The sequence below is a fragment of the Ursus maritimus genome, unplaced genomic scaffold, assembly GCF_017311325.1.
Source record: "Ursus maritimus isolate PB19 unplaced genomic scaffold, ASM1731132v1 scaffold_9, whole genome shotgun sequence".
NCBI lineage: Eukaryota > Metazoa > Chordata > Mammalia > Carnivora > Ursidae > Ursus > Ursus maritimus.
In genome coordinates this window covers 13289225-13309413 of record NW_024427107.1, presented here as the reverse complement: position 1 = coordinate 13309413, position 20189 = coordinate 13289225, and the positions used below count along the sequence as shown (strand labels likewise).

The window sequence follows — 20189 nt, the reverse complement described above, 5'->3', positions numbered from 1 at the left end:
AAAGGGAAATTCAGTGCCACCAGGGAGTAAACAGATGTTGGATCTGGGTAACAAGTGATTGGGGAAGAACCTCAATCTCCCCTATTTTACATGAAGAATGCATTTTTAATTGCCCATCTCCTATGGCTAAAAGGTGGTCGACTTGGATTTTGAATCTGTGCATGGGGACTCTTCCCCACCCTACTCTGTAGCCTGCCGCTTCCCAGAGACTAAGCCCCAGGGGTTCAAGGATGGATTGGACATTGTCTCTGTTCATGAAACCATACAGCCAGTGTTGCGTCACAGTGAGAGCTATGTAGTCTTAAGGGATTCTTTTTTCTGTGTATTTTCTAGTATATGAACCATCGGAAAATGAAGGGCTAGAGAGTTCAGGTAAGCTTTTTCTCTAAACGGGTATTTCCTGCAAGTCAGCCCCACTCCCCTTGTGTTTACTAAAACGCAGATAACTTGTGGGACAAAGACAGATGTAAGTAAGAAATACAAGACATTTTCAAGTCTCCAAGGAAGTAATTGCATGTTGTCAATATACTTGTTCCCTACTTATGGTGCAAGTTTTATGTCATCAGGGATGATGTCAGCCTACTTGATGTATTCATTGTCAGCCTATTTGATGTATTCATTAATATAATGTAGGAATTAAAATTGATATGCTAATATAAATACGAGTCTCCATAAGAAGCCCCCAGTCCAGAAAGAGCCAAATTTAGTTACCTTAGTAGAGATAAGTTAATTTAGGAATCTGGTGTGAATTAATGTAAAAATGTGTTTGGTTTTTTTTTAGATAATGCTGTGGAAGAGTCAAACATAATTTTAGAAGGTGAGTTAATTTTATAGAGATAGTTTTACTTTCTGTATTATAATGGCATTCATGTATTCAACAGATAGATATTGGACACTTTGCTGTCTATGGGGTGCACCGGGCTAGGAGGGCGAGTGGGGAGACGACAGATAGGGTTTCTGGTTTCCTTGGGATTGGCATTCTTGTGGTCAAATATGATAAAGTAACTGCAGATTATGAAAAGTGCAATAACAGAGATAAAACCGGGATAGTCCAATAGTAAATAACTGGTTATGGTGAGGCTCTTCTAACTAGGGGGTGGTTCTGTCAAACAGGGGTTAGCTTGGGCAGGGATGGCTTGAAAGTTGGATTCTTTATGTTTTATTCAGCTGGACAGACTATTTTTTGAAAGTGAAGGGATTGTTTCTAAAAAATTGTCGCATGTATTCCATGGTGATGCTTTGACAGTGTGTAGAGTTACGGAGACCCTAGCGGTCTGCAAAGTTCTTTCGTGTACGTTTTTCGATTGTTCCTCACAGTGGACACTGAAGAGGAGGTAGGACGATATCATTGTGCTTTTGTGTGTGTGTGTGGCTAAGCTGGTGTTCAACCCAGACTTGGGGTCTGTAGTAGACTCTGGGGTCCACGGGCCTTAACGGCAGGAAGTTGCCACAGGGAACATGTAATAGGGCCTTTGCTCTTAAAATTACCCTTAGAATTCATTTATGAGCCACTAATTGTCAGTTTTCAGATTAAATGTTACTGCTTTTGAGCTTGGTTAGGCAGAATATTTAATAGTACAGCTGACTGAAATGGGAGAAGATAGGGAGGGGTGGAGGGAATGTGGGGATACCAGAATTGCTCTGCTTAGCTGCTGGCAGAGACCCCTACACGCTGCTGTGAGACCACTGCGTACACGCAAATTCATCTCCACGTAGCAGGCTGGATAGCGTTCAGATTTTCTCCTAACTCCTATTACTCAGTTCTCTATGAAGAATATAGCCGAGTCTGTTTTTTGTTCAGTCAGAATCAGAAAATGGAAAACCTACATCCCAGGAAGAACTTCATCCAATCCATCCCACATATATTGTTTTTTATAAGAGACAAAATATTACAATATGCATCTTGGCCCTGACTTTCCTGTGTTCAAAGTAGTTTTTCCAAAGACTTCTCAGTCATTTTGATAAGCCAGTGGAGGACATAGCAGAGACTGCTCATGGAATGCTTTCTGGGGGGCAGTGGGGCTCTGTGCATCTTTAGCCCCGCCTGTAGTTTCTGTGCTCCTGTGTTTGGAGCCTGAGTGGTCAGTGGGAAGGAACTCATCATCTTCACATGCCCTCTAACCTTCTCTTTCCCCCTCTTCCTTGACTTGGCTTGATGCATCAATATATACTCGGATTCCCACACCAGAAATGCGAGTGTCATCAATGACATTCCCTCCGTCTCTGCAGCTAATCCCAAGTCCTGTTGAATGGGCTTCCAAACCATTTCTCAAATCCATTTTTCTCTGTGGCTCTAGTGATCTAGTTCAGCTGTCATTACCTTCCTGGACAACAGTGGTAGCCTTCTAGCCCATCTTCTCAGCGAGATACGTGTCCACTTCGAATCCATCTGTCATGATGCAATTAGGGTGATCTATTCAAAAGTACAGGGTAGGCTGTATCAACCCTGTGCCTGAACCCTCTTTTCTTCCCCATCTGTGTCAGTAAGGTTACTTTCTGTTACAGGCGACAGAGAACTAAACTTCAGTTGGCTTAAGCATTAAAGATTCGGGTGACAGATCAGTTGTGAACTTGGAGGACCTAGTAAGGAATTTGGATTATATTTCAGGTGCCGTAGGAATCTGGAAAAATACTTAAATGAGATATGGCGTAATCTGACTTATTTTAAAGAATCACTTGCACTCCTCGTTAGAAAATGGATTGGATGGAGCAAGAATGGAGGCAGGGACCACCCTGTTAGGAAATGATGGGTACCAACCCAGGAAGTGATCATGGTGGCCTGGAGTGATGTCATGACAGTGGAAATGGAGGGGAAGGTTTTGAATTAGAGATACAGTTTTGAATTACAACTGATGGAACTTTCTGGTGGTTGTGAAGGAAAGAGAAAGGGGAAATTTGGTTTAGTTTGAGTAACTGTCAGATGATGGAGCCATTTACCAAGAAGGAAACTAGGATATAAAGGAAACTGGTTGAGGGGAGAAAACCAGTGCTCCATATTATATATTTTGAGTTTGGGAATGATGCGAAATTCCCAGGTGGAGGTATCAAGTAGGAGGTTAGATGTGCAAATGATATGAGCTAGGCGGGCGAGACCTTGAGACTGATGTGTTTGGGGGCCATCCTCGTGAAGGTGGGAGTTGAAATCCATACTGAAGTGGGTTTAAAAAGTCCTGGAGTAAAGAAGAGCAGTCTGTGCTGATATAAGTAGTTTGCGATTTCCTTTTAAAAAATCCTCTCGTTACATCATTGCCAAAATAAATTCCAGGTAGTTTGTTAAATGTACACTTTTTCAGAATACAATTAGTTGAAAATTTAATTTATCTTGCAATAATAATAAGGCTTTCTTAGTATAACGCCAGTGATGGAAATAATAAAGTGATTAATACTTTATGATGCACACAAGTTTTTCAAACCTAAATTGGCACGTAAAAGAAATTCTGAGAAAAAAGTATTGGTAAAGGTGATACAGGGCCAGTAGATCTCTTAACTTACTAAGAAGAAATCAGTAGGCAAACCTTAACAAGCCAGTCACAACAGAGAAAGCTGGTAAATGCTCACAGAACTGCCACTAAAACAACGAAATATGCCAAAATATTAACTGTGGTCAGTGGGAATAGGTGAGATTTTTTTCCCCCTTTTTCCTTTCATGTAAAAAATATTTCCAGATCTTCCATTTGGGTATGTATTATTCTTAAAATTAGAAGCAAACTAATGTAAGAAGAAAAATGAGTACAATAGCTACATAAATAATATGAGTTGTAGAAAATTCTATAAAAATTCTTCCTTTTGACCAGAGTCTGTTCCAAGTCTTTAGGAGCAAAAGGAAAGCTGATAAAATCTTATCTCTAGATTAAGGTAATGTTCAGTGGGTTGTGAGATACCAAGATCTTAATATGTGATGTAATTTGATAGAGTGAATCAGATCAGTATATTATCGTACCATTATGTGATAAGGTCTACCGTCTCTTTAGTTGCAAATGGGTTGAAGTGGCCAGGGAAAAAGGCAAGATGTTAAAAAAGTCATCTCCGTATTTTTGGCTGGAATATGGCCAAATTAGAATATGTTACCTTGAATATTATTTTTCAGAAACTTTATTGAGGATAATAATTTACTTTAAGGACTCTCTTTCAATTTCTTTTGTGTCGTTTCGTTCATGTTACAATTAGGATTATGTATTAAAAACTTTTTAACAAGATAATTTTAAACATCTTTCCTCAGCTTTCTTATCAAGTCTGATGCAAAATTGTGGTGCAGACCTGGGTTTTAGCTCATATCTCCTTTGCCCAGGCAGCGAGTTTTGCAGTTAGTCAGTTAGGCAGGTAACGTCTAAAGCCTATTTTACACAACCCTTGACAAGCATACGACATTTTGCGAAGTTATAGCTAATTCTTCTTTGTTGTAATAGTGTGAAAACCTAATGTTTTTGTGATCATTGCACGCTAATCTCAAAAATGTCTGTAAAAATAATCACCGTAACTTAAATGCAATCTGTGTTTTAAAAACACTGGTCAGCAGTGTGTGATGGATTGTCATTCTGTTATTTATTTTAGAAGTACACGTGCCCCCTGCAGAAGAACAGCAGGAAGTGCCACCAGGTACGACAGTTTGTTAGATGCCCTTTGCCCTTTCCTTTTCTGTTTAATTTAAAATGTACTGTTGATATGCACAGTAGCTGTGTGAAATCAGTCTGTGAAGAGTAAGAGTCCTGAGAGAAGGATTAATTAATCCTTAATTAATTAATTAATACCTAACTTTGAAGAGAAAATTGTCTGTGTTTTGATCAGTTGAGCCAAAGTGAAGGCAAATACGCGTCCGATTCAGTTTAGTACACGTTCGTTGAGCTAGAATGTGAGACGTATTAATGGTCAGGGTACCATATGATTTTGTCATTATAGATGGTGGTGGTGGTGGTGGTAGTAGTTAGCTGGGGGGTTTTCCTTTTTTTTTTTAAATTGATAGGCTAATTGATGATGGAATCAGAATTGCCTTAAGATGAACGTTTAATAGTGCATAATGTTGTGACTTTACTCTTCTTTGCCGTTCCCCATTTCCGTGAGGGCACGTCAGTGCTCTGGGCAATCCCGGCTGGCTGCCTAGGCCTTGTTAGTACCCGAAGTCTTTCTTTCCAGCCAACTGAGTTAATCCATTTCTGTACTTTTCCCGCCTCTCTGCCACATGTCCCTCTCATCAGCAGTGAATTTAGGCAATGGGGACATCATTTCGGGCAAGGCCTGTGCTTTTAGATGGCATTTTAGAGGTGACATTAACTCCACGTGCAATCAGAAATTAATGTACAGGCCTGTTCTCATAATGGGAAAAACATGCTTTGTGAGAAGGGAATTGCCAGTACCTCCATCCCAAGTGTATTTCCTCTTGCTTCTGTGTTTTATTTCCGTTTTCTTTCTTTTTGTGTCACTTACTGGTTGAATTTTTGCTCGTATTTTTTACATCATGCTTAATGTGAATTTTGTAGCAACGATGTGCATTACTCGTATTGATTTTGGTAGAAATAATTATAACTGCCAAAATCTATTGAATAATAAATTTCAAGGAAAAAATAACTTTTGTAATCAAAGCATATTTTTAGTTATATACCCTAGCTCAGTTTTGCTTATTTCACGTTGGGGTATTTTAGGTTTTGGCGGTTGTCATACCATGTACATTTCTAGTCATCTGTGCAAACGCTTAAGAGAACGGAGTTGTTGTTATTATATTGTGAATGAGACTAGACACCCACGGAGAATTTGGTCTTTTACATGATGAATACTGTGCAGGCACATGTATTTTGTGTTTAGGGAAGGTGCACAGAGCAGGGAGAGCTGATGTTTCTGTCCTGCCTTTGTAATTTCTTCTTTATTGTTGAGTGGCGCTTCTCGGAGGGCCTCGCTTCTGCCTTGAGGAAGCAGAGCACGTTGCCAAATTAGCACTTAGATTACTGTCAAGTACTTTGAAGAAATGGTCTTATAAGTATTTTTAAAAATAATGAGTTTTTACAACATTGACTTTTTTCTGGTTACAGTTCATATTTTTTAATACTGACCTGACTTTAGCGGAGGCATAAAAAGTAATACTGTTTTCTGGCCTGAAATTTCTGTGCTTTTATTTCCATATTTTATAAGCCAAGCGCAAGAATTTCCTTGCAACATTAATATAAAATACCCAGTGGTTGGGGTGCTGGAAGAAGATGTGTTTTTAGATGAGGTATTTAACAACCGAAGCACATGAAAATGAAGATTTGATTAATATGCATACTCAGTGACGTGTAACAAGCTCCCCATAAATGGTGACTGTGGCTATTTTTGTTTAGTAATTAATTAGCCTGGTCTTCGAGGTGGATCGAGAGAAGTTAAGCCCTGAAAGACCTGCTCCGGAAGTTGTAACCTGTAATTTGGTGTCATAAAAATTTGATTGACCAGCTGCCCGGTTACAGTGCGACCTTGCCAGAAGAGACTATAAAGCCAAGAGTTAGCAATAGTTATTTTTAATGACTGCGCTTGCTTTGCTTATTTCCCATTATTTTCATAGTCTTACTTTATATTGCAACCTCTCTTATTCAGTCTTAAAAAGAATAATCATTGAAACTCTCTGTATTCATGATCTTTTTGTACAGTAAGCTGACCGCTCTTGTAAGTGCTTAGTTATCTGTGTGATTACAGAAACTGCAGGAACACTGATGATGGGGCCTGTCTCCCTACTTTGCAATGCTCCTTACCTTTCAGTCTTTAAAATCCGTTACTCGGGGGAAACTTTACTGGAGGACCTCTGCAGCATGCTAGCTGTTAGTCTTTTTTCTGGCCCTTGGAATCTTAACGATGATTACTTTGCCTTCCCTGATCATTCTAAGACTAGGTTATACTGTCTTAATATTGCTTGTTAAAGTTTACAGTAATATATTTATTGGTGTGCTATAAGCCCACAGGGCAGGAACTGTCTTAATTCACTGTTGTATTGAGCCCCACGCTAGGGCCCATGAATGCGAACCCTTAGTAAGCATTAAGCATTATGTAGGAGCTCTTCTAAGCACATTACATGAATTAACTCATTTAAGATTTCCAGTTGCCTAAGAGCTAGACATGCTGCTATCTCCATTTTACAGATGAGAAAACTGAAACACAACAAAGCCAGTCTGACAGCTGGCGGGTGGCAGAAGGGTGGCTGCCCCTTGCACGCCGGCTCCAGAGTTCACACTCTGGGCCTCTGTGCTCTAGAGTTTTCTTAGGGAAGCCCTGAGGGCTGATGAGTTCTGAGAGCTGTCTCGATGTGGTGAAACTAGAGATGTCATTTTTTTTTTTTAAAGATTTTATTTATTTATTCGACAGAGATAGAGACAGCCAGTGAGAGAGGGAGCACAAGCAGGGGGAGTGGGAGAGGAAGAAGCAGGCTCATAGCAGCGGAGCCTGATGTGGGGCTCGATCCCATCACGCCGGGATCACGCCCTGAGCCGAAGGCAGACGCTTAACCGCTGTGCCACCCAGGCGCCCCTAGAGATGTCATTTTATTCAGCATCTTTCTCCTCATACACGTTAGTACTTCAGCTAGGACCCAGAAGTGTGGAAGGGTAGAGAAGTAAGTTGTCCAGTAGCTTGAATTTTGTCATCTCTTGTTTATATTTGTAAATTGACAAGTGCTTTGCTCTTGACAAGGATGTAAAAAGTCAGTCCTAAGAATTGATCATTCTGATATTAGAAGTCGATTATTTTGAATACCAGAATTTTTTTTTAAAGTTGTTTTTGCAATCCATGCTCCTTTAGTAGGTTTTTACCTTTTTGTTTTTTTTTTAAAGATTTTACTAATTTTTTTGACAGAGAGAGCGAGCACAAGTAGGCAGAGCAATACGCAGAGGGAGAGGGAGAAGCAGGCTCCCCACTGAGCAGGGAGCCCAATGTGGGACTCGATCCCAGGACCCTGGGGTCATAACCTGAGCTGAAGGCAGACACTTAACTAACTGAGCCACCCAGGCACCCCCAAACCCAGATTTTTGCTTGAAATCATATAGCGTGTGATTCTGGCAATATGACAGAATAAATATGCATAGCACAAATTGACGCATTTATGAAGGAATCACTTATGAAATTCATCCAAGTAAAATATCCTGCCAAACAGTACGTTAAGGCTGTTTCACTAACTGGTTCCAGTAACAATTTTTTTCTGTCATACCATGCCAAAAAAAAGAAGTTAATGTTATGTTTTGTGGTGATAATCATATTATTCAAGATGGAGACATGTGAGCATTCGTGTTTCTGCTGCTCCCATCTCTCTGAAAGTGGAGATGACATTTGTAGCTCAGCCACCATGGACCGGCCTATCAGTGGTGACGGTTTCGCTCTGCGGCACCTGTGCGAACTTCTCTCATGCCTCCCGTCAGCCGGCATTTCCTAACATGATCTCTAAGGCACCTGGCCAGCCTGAGTCTGGCCTCACTAGGTGTCTTCGTTTATGTGAGTAAGCACCTAATACGAAGGTTACTGTCACAGATTTCATCGGTTGGGCAAGAAGTACGGATGGAGCAAGTACAGAGACACAGGTTTGCCCTGGGCAAAGAAGATACTCGAACAATAATAGAGTGCCTGCCCCATGGTGGGTCACAGTCCTATGGGGCGTACAGCTGAGTACAACAACCACTGTGATGTCATTAATTCCCCAGAGGGGTATCCAGGGCAGCACAGAGGAGGAGGGATAACAAACCCAACTTTGGGAGCAAGGGTGTGGAGTCAGATAGACCTCCCCTGTGTCATCGTGCCAGAGCTGAGTTTTGAGGTGCTGTGAGGAGTGACAGGAGCTGGCAGGTGGGGGGCAGAGGAAGCAAGTGCTTGTGGAACAAGGACCAGGACAGTGGTCATGTAAAGGTGTAAGAAGACAAGTGGAAAAATAGGCAGGCGTCACTTCCTGGAGTGTCTCATATATGATTTTTTTTTTTAATGATTTTATTTATTCATGAGAGAGAGAGAGAGACAGCCAGCAAGAGAGGGAACACAAGCAGGGGGAGTGGGAGAGGAAGAAGCAGGCTCCCAGCGGAGGAGCCCGATGCGGGGCTCGATCCCATAATGCCGGGATCACGCCCTGAGCCGAAGGCAGACGCTTAATGACTGTACCACCCAGGCGCCCCTCATATATGATTTTTTTAAATTTGCATCTGGGCCTAAAGGTGGCAGGAGGCATCACATGATCAAATCCAGGTGTGAAAAGATGAGTGCAGTGAGGAGGTGGAGACTAGGAAGGGGCAGAGGTACTGAGCCGAGCTGCAGACAGTAGGCGCTTCGGCTGTGGTGCAAGGGCTGGCAGGGTCGACTCATGCGATTGGGATTGGAAGCAGTTTGGGGGAGAGAGGGCTGATTGAAGGGAAGAGTCGAGGACGATTCCTGTGTTCCTGACCTGAATGAATGAATAATCAGCCCTTCGTGGACCTGTTGGAGGCAGGAGGAAATGGAGAGTAGCAGAGGAGGTGACTGGACCAATTTCGGACATACTGGGTTTGCACATCAGTGAACCACTTCTGAGTAGAGTCGTCTTTAAATACTAAGGAGTATATATTTGGGTCCTTCAAATTTGTAAACAGCTTCTTATAAACTCAGGTATATTTGATGGCACAGGTTACAGAAATGCTCGTTCCTCTCACTGTCTAGCTAACTGATAAATTCTAAGAGAGAACCTAGAGTCAAACGCATTTGTAAAAACATTTTCTGTAATTAACGCACACAGACATGCTCGCTTGTTGAGCGTGCAGCTTAAGGAACTTGCGCGTGCGATCCGTTCCTGCACCCACTAGTCAGAATGCTTCCAGCACTCCAGAAATCTCTCCCTCCTCCCGCCCAGTCACGTGCCCCCAACAGTAAGTGACTGTGCTGATCTGTCACCATTGATTGGTTTGCTTGCTCTTGAATTTAATAAAACAAAGCCAGAAGTAAACACGCACAAATACAGAGAGACATTTTTGGTGACTATTTTTTGTGGCTCAACATCGTGTCTGAGTTTCATCTACTTTGTAATGTATAGTACTGGCTTTTATTCATTGCCATTTACTATAAATACACTGCATTAAAAAAAACCCATTCTACAATGATAGCTATTACGAACGTTTCCGGTTTGTGACTGTTACGAAGAAAGCTTCTATGAATAATCTTGTACATGTCTTTTGTATATATATTTCTGTTGGATTTGTGAAAGTGTACATATGATTTCTAGTTACCTCACATTAGCACCAAATCCACTTATATAAAAATTTCTGGATACACACACACACACACACACACACACACACGTAGGTAGATTATAGATAGGAAGGGAGGAAGGAAGGATCATAATCCAGATTTAAAAATTCTATCAAAATTTGGCCTTTAAGTGCACAATCTTCTTTTCTACTCGAATTGTAACAGATATAAAGCTGTGATGGTAAAATCAACCAGATACTACAGTTTGGAATGAGAAAGTAATTGCAAAAAATAGGACAAGATGACTTAATACTTTTTTTTTTACCCGATCATTTATATTGTCAGTAACATTAAAAACTGACATACGATTATATTAATGTATTTTAACTGCAACTACAGTATCCAGTTGCTCCTTGAAAATCCTTCCTATATTTGTTTTTCAAATACCATGCTAGATTTTTTTTTTCCTCTATTACATTTCTCATTAATACGGTGAAAACACTGATGGGAGAAAGAGAGTTAATGCTTGCATTTCTCAAAAGATTGAAATTCTTAAATTTAGTTGTAATTCTCAGATGCTCTAAGAAGCTTAAATTTTCATCAGCGCTTTGCAAGTAATTCCCAGGGACGTCTCTGGGTGGCTAATCACTATTTAACGAGTTGCCCTTAAAAACAACAGCAGCACATAAAAAGCATTTACTTCTGTCCGCGGGTTTTTTTTTTCTTTTAAAGTAGAATGAAAATGAAGCAGTGTCACAGTCTGTGTCTGGTTGGTCCTTTAATTTAGATTTCCCCTTATTTTTGCAGATACTTAAAGCTTCAGAAAGACTGCCCCCACTACCACAGGAGGACCAGCCTAAGCATGCGCTCCACAAGGTGGCTGTGATAGATCTTGTGACGCAGTTACTGAGCAGACCAAGATCTGTGGGAATGAACACTAAAGCTGTTTTCAGTCGATCATAGTCCACTGGCATCTTAGTGTATTTTTTTTTTAGAAACAGAAATTACATGTAATGTTACATTCCTGCATGTCCGTTCTCGATAGCATTAGTGGATCTTTTGGTTTTCTCTTCTCTTTCTTTTTGTGGCCCAGCTTCCGATCTTACTACATTTATGTGTGTTGTTCAGGTAACAGTCGATTCTATTGACGATGTAGCAGCAATTGTCTTGGCAGGGTTTTAATACATATGTGACTAGTAATGACCCCTGCGTCCGTTGGACTGACCTGTGTGAACTGCGTAAGTGTGATCTCAAAGCCATGAGGAGTGCCCTTGCGCCTGCACTCTGAGGAACACTACTAACGGTCACCACTAGCTGTGAAGAGTTGAGTTGTATATATCTGCACTGATACCCTGAGAGGACATTTCTGCCTTAGCTTTGACTATTCAGGGTAAAACTCACATTTTGAGGTTCCGTAGCTGTTAGCTCATTGATTAGAAAAACTTAATATCTTGGTGAAAGTCTTAAGTTATCATGGTTAATTTATTTTTCAAATCGAAGGGGAACAATTAAAATTCCTTGCTAGGATATAGGCAAAAAGAATGGCCTGCTTTGTCATGCAAAAACGCCGTTGGGCACCTCGGGTCATCCTATAATAGCTTTGTCCTTCAGTGTTTGTTTAAATTTTAGAAAACCTGTATAAATTTCTGGTGCACATCCTAAGGTTGCTCTGCCTTTGGTAAATTAAGTTATGCCCTCACGACACTATAAAGACGGCACAGCGATCTCACTAGACAATGATGCCTCTAGCTGGGTGGATTTAGGGTGTGTGGGAAGTGCACATAGAGCCACATTGCCTACTGCTGTTTGCAACATATGAGCCTTTTCTTTTCTACCTTGAAGAGTTTCTTCTACTTCTAATGTGGTTTATTTTGGCTCGGAAATAGTTGCTTTGATGAAAATACTCATTTGTTAGAAAAGAAGGTAGTGACATCATTTTGGTAGGACTGTGAGCTATTAAAAAAACAAAAAAAGCCATAAGAAGTAATTTCATTTCCATGTCAGGGATAGCTCTTGATTATGTTAACATTGTTTTAAGATAAGATGACTCTCCCCCCCCCCCGCTTTTAGGGTTACAATCAAAGAGATTTTATATTTTTATCATTATAGATCATAGTTACAATGTAATGAGTTTTGCATGCTGACCCAGTGTGTTGTGAAATCCAGAAGATTGAGTTACTAAGAAAAGCAATAATTTTCTAAAGCTGTGATAGTGGTAATACAGAGTTGCTACTCAAATTCTAATAAAGCTCTTAATTCATATTGTGAATTATAGAACACTACTTTTTATAAAGCCTTATTTTTTTAGGGAAACTTAGGAGTGACACAGAACTGATAAATGCATAAAATTTCGCTGGACTTTCGTATATAATCATCTCTAGAACTCTGGAAACTGAGGATTCATTATGCTGTGGTCAACTTCACATACTTTCTAATTCCAAATATCCGAATCAACGAGCCTTGTCTTCACGAATACATGCCAAGCTGGGCAATATCAATGGATTTTCTAAAAATAATGTAAATGTCTTCTGTTTAATGTTATTTGAGTGCAATAAAATGCAGAATTCTTCTCTATATTGTCATTATTTTGTTATATAACAACATCAGTTCATTTTATACTTAACTAGTATATTAGAATATTACAGTCTCTTTGATGACTGAAATCACAAAGGTGTACCTTCAACCCTTTCTGAACCCCTTTCTAATAGGTAATGTTTATTTCGTGTAACGTTTACTCTGATGCTACATTGCCAGGGGGCAGATTAAAATGAAATAGACCCCGCATCCATCCTTTGTAGGTTTTTGTTGAGCACCTAGAAGTTTTGGGAACTCCCTAGTGAGGCAAGCCCCACTCCCCTAACAGCTTCCTGCTCCCCCATGACCGTTGTTGTACCGTGAGGACACGAACTCCATCGTAGTTGAGACGACGAAAGAGTCCGAGCAGGTAGAAGGGCAGGAGAGGGTACCGCAAGTTCTCTTTCGATCTCCAGGAGAACTAGACAAGTAGGGGAGAAGCCTCCGGGTTCCAGAAAGTGTTGTTTTCTCCTCCAGCATGGCCAGAAGAAACAATGAAAATAAAGACTGCAGACTCACTCAGCATAAGCAGACCCACTTTTATTGACTGCATTTCCTCTGCTAAGCGCTTTGTGTGTGTTAGGGACTTGTGTTTTCCCAGCAGATGGGGCTTATCCCTGCTTGCAGATAAGGAAACTGAGGGTCAGAGAGGCCGAAACACCTGCCAGCTATGGTCCTTCACGGTGAGCACGTGGGCAACAGGTGGAAGGTGGAAACAGTCGGAGGGAGGCCGAAGTGCAGGCGGGAGAGCAGGTCGGAGACAAGCAATCATCCAGGTGTTGGTGGCAGGGCCAACCTCAGGAAGTACTGGCAGAGAGAGAAGTGGACAGGGAAGCTGTGGCCGGCTGAGTGGGCCAGCGCCGGGGAAACAGAGCCCTAGAGAGTCTCAGGTGCCGTGTGATGAGACACTGGTGAGGACAGCTAGGCCTGGATGGAAATTAGCTTTGGATGTGCATGAGGTCTGAGAATGGGGCAGTAAGCAGAGAGGCGCAGTAGCCGGAACATCATAGAGTTCAGGATATTTGAATTCACAAAAGTGATTTTCTTTAATGGTGTATGATAGTTTTTGAATGATTAAGATCCCATTCTTTTTAGTAAGGTTTTCCTTATTCTGGGGGTGGGGGGAAGTAAGTTAGTACAGTTAGAGATTGCATCACAGCTTTCTTCTTTGATATGAGTGCGTAAACACTAAGTATGAGTGACAAGTGAACTTGGACGTGGGTAATTTTCAGAATTGAGCTGAGCATACGGCTCCCTTTAACTTAGAGCCTGCCCGTCACTGGACCATACAGAGTGTGATTGAAGTATAATTACAGAGGATACTTTCTAAATCAGTCTTACCTGTTCTGTGACCTTTGGCAAGATTCCTAAGCCTCTCCAGGCCTTAGTTTCCTTATCCATAAAATTAAAACTATCTCCCAGGGTGGATGGAGTTGATGGGATTGGTGGGATCATCTGCAGTAAGTGCTTAGAACAATGCCTGGCACCCGGTAAGCATCCAGTAAGTCCTTTTCCTCTGGGGTGCAGCGAGGTCCACATGGGGTGTCCCAGGGAAGTGTGTAGACAGAGAATAAAGCAGAGTAACACTTTACTATTAGCTGTGCAGAATACTAGTGAGGGCAGCTGGATCTCTGTGAAGACACCTTTACCCACTGAAAATCAGAGGGGCCAAAATGCTTGCTCTGCTCATTTCCCCGTATCCAGACACGAGTCACAGATGTCCACATGTTGATATGAGGTGAGGGACAGAAGGGGGCGTGAGAGAGAGCTTTTGCCCAGAGCTGGGGAAGTTTGGGTTGGACCTTCTTCAGTCAGGCTCATTGCCCTATCGTAAATACTGCTGTGGAAGAGGAGGAAAGGTGGTGGCCCTTGTTCCTGGGAGCATGCCTGGCTAGGGCCTCCCACACCTATTTAAAATGGGACCCATTCAAACCACTCCTCCTTCCTTATTTCTCCCCTAGGGGTGGGAAGATGTGTGCAGAGCCCTAAACTCCTCTTCATGACTAGCACCCACCTGTTTTCTTTAGTCAGGTTAGCAACTTGCATTTTGTGCTTGGCTTTTCAAATCACACCAGCCCTGTGCCAGGCGACGGATTCCTGGAGGATGTGCTGGGTCACATCCACAGCAGAAAAGGCCCTGCTGGTAGCACTGGAAGGACTCCTTGAGGACCAGGATTGTCGATGTTTTTCCTCAATCCTGTGTCCGTGATGCCTACGAGAGTGCATCCTATGAAATGATGTGGTGCCTAACTTTTTGATCAAGGAAGTTATAGTTAGTAAGATCAGAAATTCTAGAACATTCGACAGAGATCTAGAAGGGCTTTTATCGTTTTTGTTTTTAAATATCTCATGTTCCTCCTGCAGCACTGGCAAGAAGTGTGTGGCAGTCAACTTTATAAAACTCACTCTTTGCAGGAGGCAAAGCCTGAATGGCCCCATCTCCCATTTCTCTTTCAGGAATGGTAGAGAAGGGCACTTTGGGAAGATCATATACTTTGGAATGATGTAAACTGCTGACCTTGATAGTTTGGGCACTCGACTTTCTCAGCCTCAGCTTCCTCCTTTGCACAGAGGGAACTAGACCTCCCCGTAGGGTGGCAGGAGGCAGGGGGCAGGTGCTATGTGCTAGGCCGAGCCTGCACACTGCAGCTTTCAGAGGTCATTCCCTTCCTCTCAACTGGTGTCTTGAAAATGCCTGCCCTATAAAAATCTCTCCCCTCGTGTATCAGAAGCCTGCCTCAGATTTAGTTTTCACTTCCAAAAACTCCATGTTTGATAGGAATGTATGGAGGAAACTAGGGAGCAAAAAAATCGAGTGTTCTGTGGTTTTACCCCTGATCTGACCCCCACAGCCTGGTCTACTATGGGGGAAGAACTGAGTCTGATTTTGTCTCCCAAATTCTGCCCTATCCTGACTCCCAACACATATGCCTATACATGTGTTCCTAGAAATACCCAAAGCTAGATAAGAACCTGCTGGAACTACAATCAACTGGTCTACCTTGAAAATTAGCTAGACCCCCAACTTCTATGGAACAGTAGGCTAGATCTGAGATGAGGTTATAAGCGCATGGTCAGGTCATGCACCGTAGTTTTCCATGTAGGGTGGATGTTGTTCGACTGTTCCAGGTTCTGGGTGAGTTTCACTGCACTCAGTCCCATTCAGGGGAGAGACCCTATGATTGTGGTTAACTTAGTGAAAGGCTGACACAGGTGGGCTGTCTGGCCTATCTCAGCTCCTCAGCACCTGGGCTCAGTGCAGGCAGCTTTAGTGGCCCACCTGCGTATGTGTGAAGTCCTTCGGGAAGTGAGACTGCTGTCACCCCAGTGAGGGGGACATGCAGCACTTCTTTAAAGCACAGGGTGTCTGTTATAAAGTAGTCTTCTGGTTTTAGGAGACAGTATAAATATTGAACAAGCTTTGATTCGGGCTTCTCTCCACTCCAGTTTGCCTTTATACCCATGGAGGCACTTAGAATTGGTGGGGATGACCCACAGCCACTTTCCTGTAGATGAGGAATACTTAGCCTCATACCTGGTTACTGCCCGGTGGCTTTTATAAGTAATTCACATGAGTCTAATCTTAATATTTTTAACAAATTTCATGTGTAAAGGATTCAGGGGTTAGGAAAATGGAATTCTATGCCCAGAAATATTTTTTTAATTATATTTATTTGAATTCATTTAAATATGGTCCAACATTTTGAGATGATGAATGGTGACTTTCACAATACTTATTTTGTTTTGTCTTTACTTTTCAGAAACAAATAGAAAAACAGATGATCCAGAAATAAAAGAAAAAGGTGAGATCATCAAATGAACTGCCTTTCAAATATACATAGGAAGAAAATCATCATACTGTTGTTCAGGAATAACGATGATTTTATTTTATATCACCAATTAAAAGAAATTGCCTCTGGGTTTATTATTCCAAATGGTTTTATCAGCAAACATTTATCAATATTTACATAAAGAAGCAAGGTTCTAAAGAGATTGCCTCGCTTCTAATCCTGGTTTTGCCGTTCACTGTATGTGTGTCTGAGAATTCCTTGCCCTCTGTGCCTCAGTTTCCTCTCTCTGATACGGGAATAAAATAGTACCAAGTTCAGGGACCAGAAGACTCCTGTTTCTACAGTAGTAAATGAAAATATGTATAAAGTACTTAAAGCAATGTATAGCGCAGGGAAAGCACTTAGGAAATGTTAAATATTACTGTTTATGTTAACATCTGTGCCAGGAGTAGAGATCCAGCGATTACCGGAACATGCTCCCTTTTTATAAGGAACTCTGCATTGTTGGAAGGACATGCAAACAAGGTTCCATCCATATAGAAATAATCGTCTCTGCCTTCCCATTACAATGGGATTCTAATAAATTAAATAACCCAGTAGAATTTTAAGTCACCTCATACAATGGTTCCTTAGCTTACTTGGAGTGAGGAACTAAGTTAAAAAATTATATAGATGATCATGGAATAGTGCTTATGCTTTTTTTTTTTTTTATATTCCACTTCTCTTTATTCTTTCCAGTCCTTGACATTTTTAAGTATTTAATTCAAGCTTAGACAATAAGAATCTCTAAATAATAAGTAAGGCTACGTATTTTATCCCTCACAAATATTTTTTTTTACATCATTTAATTAATTAATTTTTTCGTCATGATCAGTGTGCTTTTCAGTCCCCAACCTCCCCCACCTCCCTCCTCTCTGGTAACCCTCTGTTTATTCTCTGTCATTAACAGTCTGTTTCTTGGCTTGTGTGCCTCTCTATTTTTTTTCCCTTGCTCATTTGTTTTGTTTCTTAAATTCCACACACGAGGGAGATCGTATGGTATTTGCTTTTCTCCGACCTACTTATTTCACTTAGGATCCGTTATACGATCTAGCTCTATCCACGTTGTTGCAAATGGCAAGATTTCATTCTTTTTTGTGGCTGAGTAATATCCCATTGTGTGTATATACACCACATCTTCTTTATCCATCCGTCTATTGATGGACACTTGGGCTGCTTCCATATCTTGGCTATTGTAAAGAATGCTGCTATAAACATAGGGGTGCGTGTATCCCTTTGAATTAGTGGTTTTTTATTTTTTGGGTAGTGTGATTACTGGATCATAGGGTAGTTCTGTTTGCTTTTAATATCATTTGAATGATAAAATCTTTAATGATTAAACATTACAATTTCAGAAGTACCTTTAATTTTTGGTGATGCTATTGTACATAGCATGTTATAATACGCATAATGTACGTGGTCTTGGTGTATGATTACTTGATGAGCAAACAGAGTTGATGGCCGCTGGCTGTAATTTTGTAGCCCTTAGCGGGGGATCTAGGCATCTAGTCGTGCATTTTTTTTTTTCCTGAGTAGTTGTATTTAATTTTTTATGAAAGCAATATTGAGAGATAGTTTTAAAAGTATGACTTTTAATGAAAAACAGCAGCCTTCTACTTCCTGCTCCCCGTCTATGAGGCCCATTCCTGACTTTCTTTTAGCTGTTTCTTCTAGTACTTACCTACACATTTCTAAACAACTAGCTACTTGTGCAAGTTTCTCATCAGTGTTGGAAATTGTTGTTGACTTTTATACATAGATTTAGTTCAGTCATGACCCAAGTTCTCCATGCTGCCCCCCCACCTTCCTGATTGTCCATGACATCGTGACATACTCTGATCGTGATAAGTAAGTAGCCCTCTTCTCCCCGGTTTTCTTTTCTACGATTTCAGTGACCCAAGGTCATATGTGGTCAGCAAGCAGATGCTCCTCTTTCTGACGTACTGTCAGAAGGTCAGTAGTAGCCTAATGCAAAGCCACAATGCCTGTGTCCTTCGCTTGATCCCATCACGTAGGCATTTTCTTATCTCACATCATCATAAGAAGGGTGAGTACAGGACGTTAAGATATTTTGAGAGAGGAAGAGAAAGACCACATTCATGTAACTTTTATTACAGGATATCGTTACGCTCGTTCTATTTTATTATTATAATAATTATCTCTTACTGTGCCTAATTTATAAATTAAACTTTACCCTAGGTGTGTATGTATAGGAAAAAACAGTATAGGGTTTGGTACTGTCCGTGGTCTCTGGCATCCACTGGGAGTCTTGGAATGGGTCCCCTGCAGATAAGGAGGGATGACTGTACTAAGGAAAAAAAAAGCAAAGGGGAGGATATCATCGGCTTCTGCTAGAAATGATCACTTCCTTGATTCTGGAATGCTTCCTTCACCTGGCTTGCTGGTTACCACATCCTCTTGCTTTTTCTCCTACTCTCTGCTGTGTGTGCTTTTCTCAACTCCCTGGAAGGCTGTTCCCCATCTTCCTGACCATCTAACACTCAAGTACCCCTGGACTCAGTCCTCAGAGCATTTCTCTATCGCACATATTCCCTCGGTGATCTTACCTAATCTCCTTGCTTTAAATATCTGTGTGCCAAGGACTACCACACTCGCCTGCAGCCTGGGTCTCTTCCCGGACTCTAGACCGGGGTGTCCAGCGGTTACCCAGTGTCTGCGGAGAACCTCGTTTGGACATCTGATAATCACTTCGAACTTAACTGGTGTAAATTGAACTCCAGACCTTCCCCCTCTTCCTATGAGCATCTCTTTCATGCCTCCCTGGATTTCCCTCAGCAAACCCTGTCAGTCGCCTCCCCGCAACATACCCAGAATTCCACTGCTTCCTGCCCCCAGCACCCTCTACCACCTTGCTCCCAGCTACCACTGTCTCTTGCTGGCATTATTCCAGATGCCTCCTAACTGGTCTTCCACTTCCCCCGTTGTGTCTATAATCTTTCTCAATACAGAAGCCACAGGGACCCCGTTAAACCTAGGCTGTGTCATGTTGCCCATTGCCTCCAGCATCTCCATATCTCCCTCAAAATAAAACAAAGTCCTTTGCAGGGGTTTCAAGCCCTCATAAAATCCATTCTCCCTTCTCCATCTTCTCTTGGTTTCCTCCCCAGCATCACATCCTGTAATACTCTCACTCCTTTGCTCGTTCTACTCTAGCTACACGGGCTTCCCCGCCAAGCACGCACGGGACTCAGGGCCTTTGCACCGACCGTTCCCTCCAGGCTGACTCTTCTCCCCCACAACCCACATGGCTTGCCACAGTCTTTGCTCAGCTGTGGCCTTCTTAGTGAACCTCCCTAACCTTCTTATTTCAGGTTAAACCCCCCCCCTTACTTTCCATTCCCAGTTCCTTGCTTTGTTTTTTTCCATAACACCATGTGATTATATTTGATAGTTTATTTCTTTAGTATTCATTGTCTGAACCTCCCACTGGAATCAAACTTCCATGAAGACACATTTTTGTCTGTTTTGCTCACTGCTGCATTTCCTGTGCCTGGCACATAGGAGGCACTTAGTGAATATTGGCTGAATGGTTTTCTATTATGTTTTAATTTCAAAGGATTAATATGAACAGGCATTACAGGCCCTAAAAACCTCAAGCTGTAGGAGTAACAACCA

The 20189-nt window shown here is 41.6% G+C and overlaps 1 protein-coding gene across 2 annotated transcripts in view; it reads left to right on the top strand.

Annotated features, from left to right (window-relative positions):
• Positions 1 to 20189, top strand: part of ASPH (aspartate beta-hydroxylase) — a 209561-nt gene that overhangs the window by 81929 nt on the left and 107443 nt on the right. For both annotated transcript variants that reach the window (XM_040626070.1, XM_008706728.2), the window contains exons 11-14: positions 334 to 372; positions 782 to 817; positions 4552 to 4596; positions 16485 to 16526. In XM_040626070.1, coding sequence (XP_040482004.1) covers positions 334 to 372; positions 782 to 817; positions 4552 to 4596; positions 16485 to 16526 — 162 coding nt within the window. The remainder of the gene's footprint in view (positions 1 to 333; positions 373 to 781; positions 818 to 4551; positions 4597 to 16484; positions 16527 to 20189) is intronic.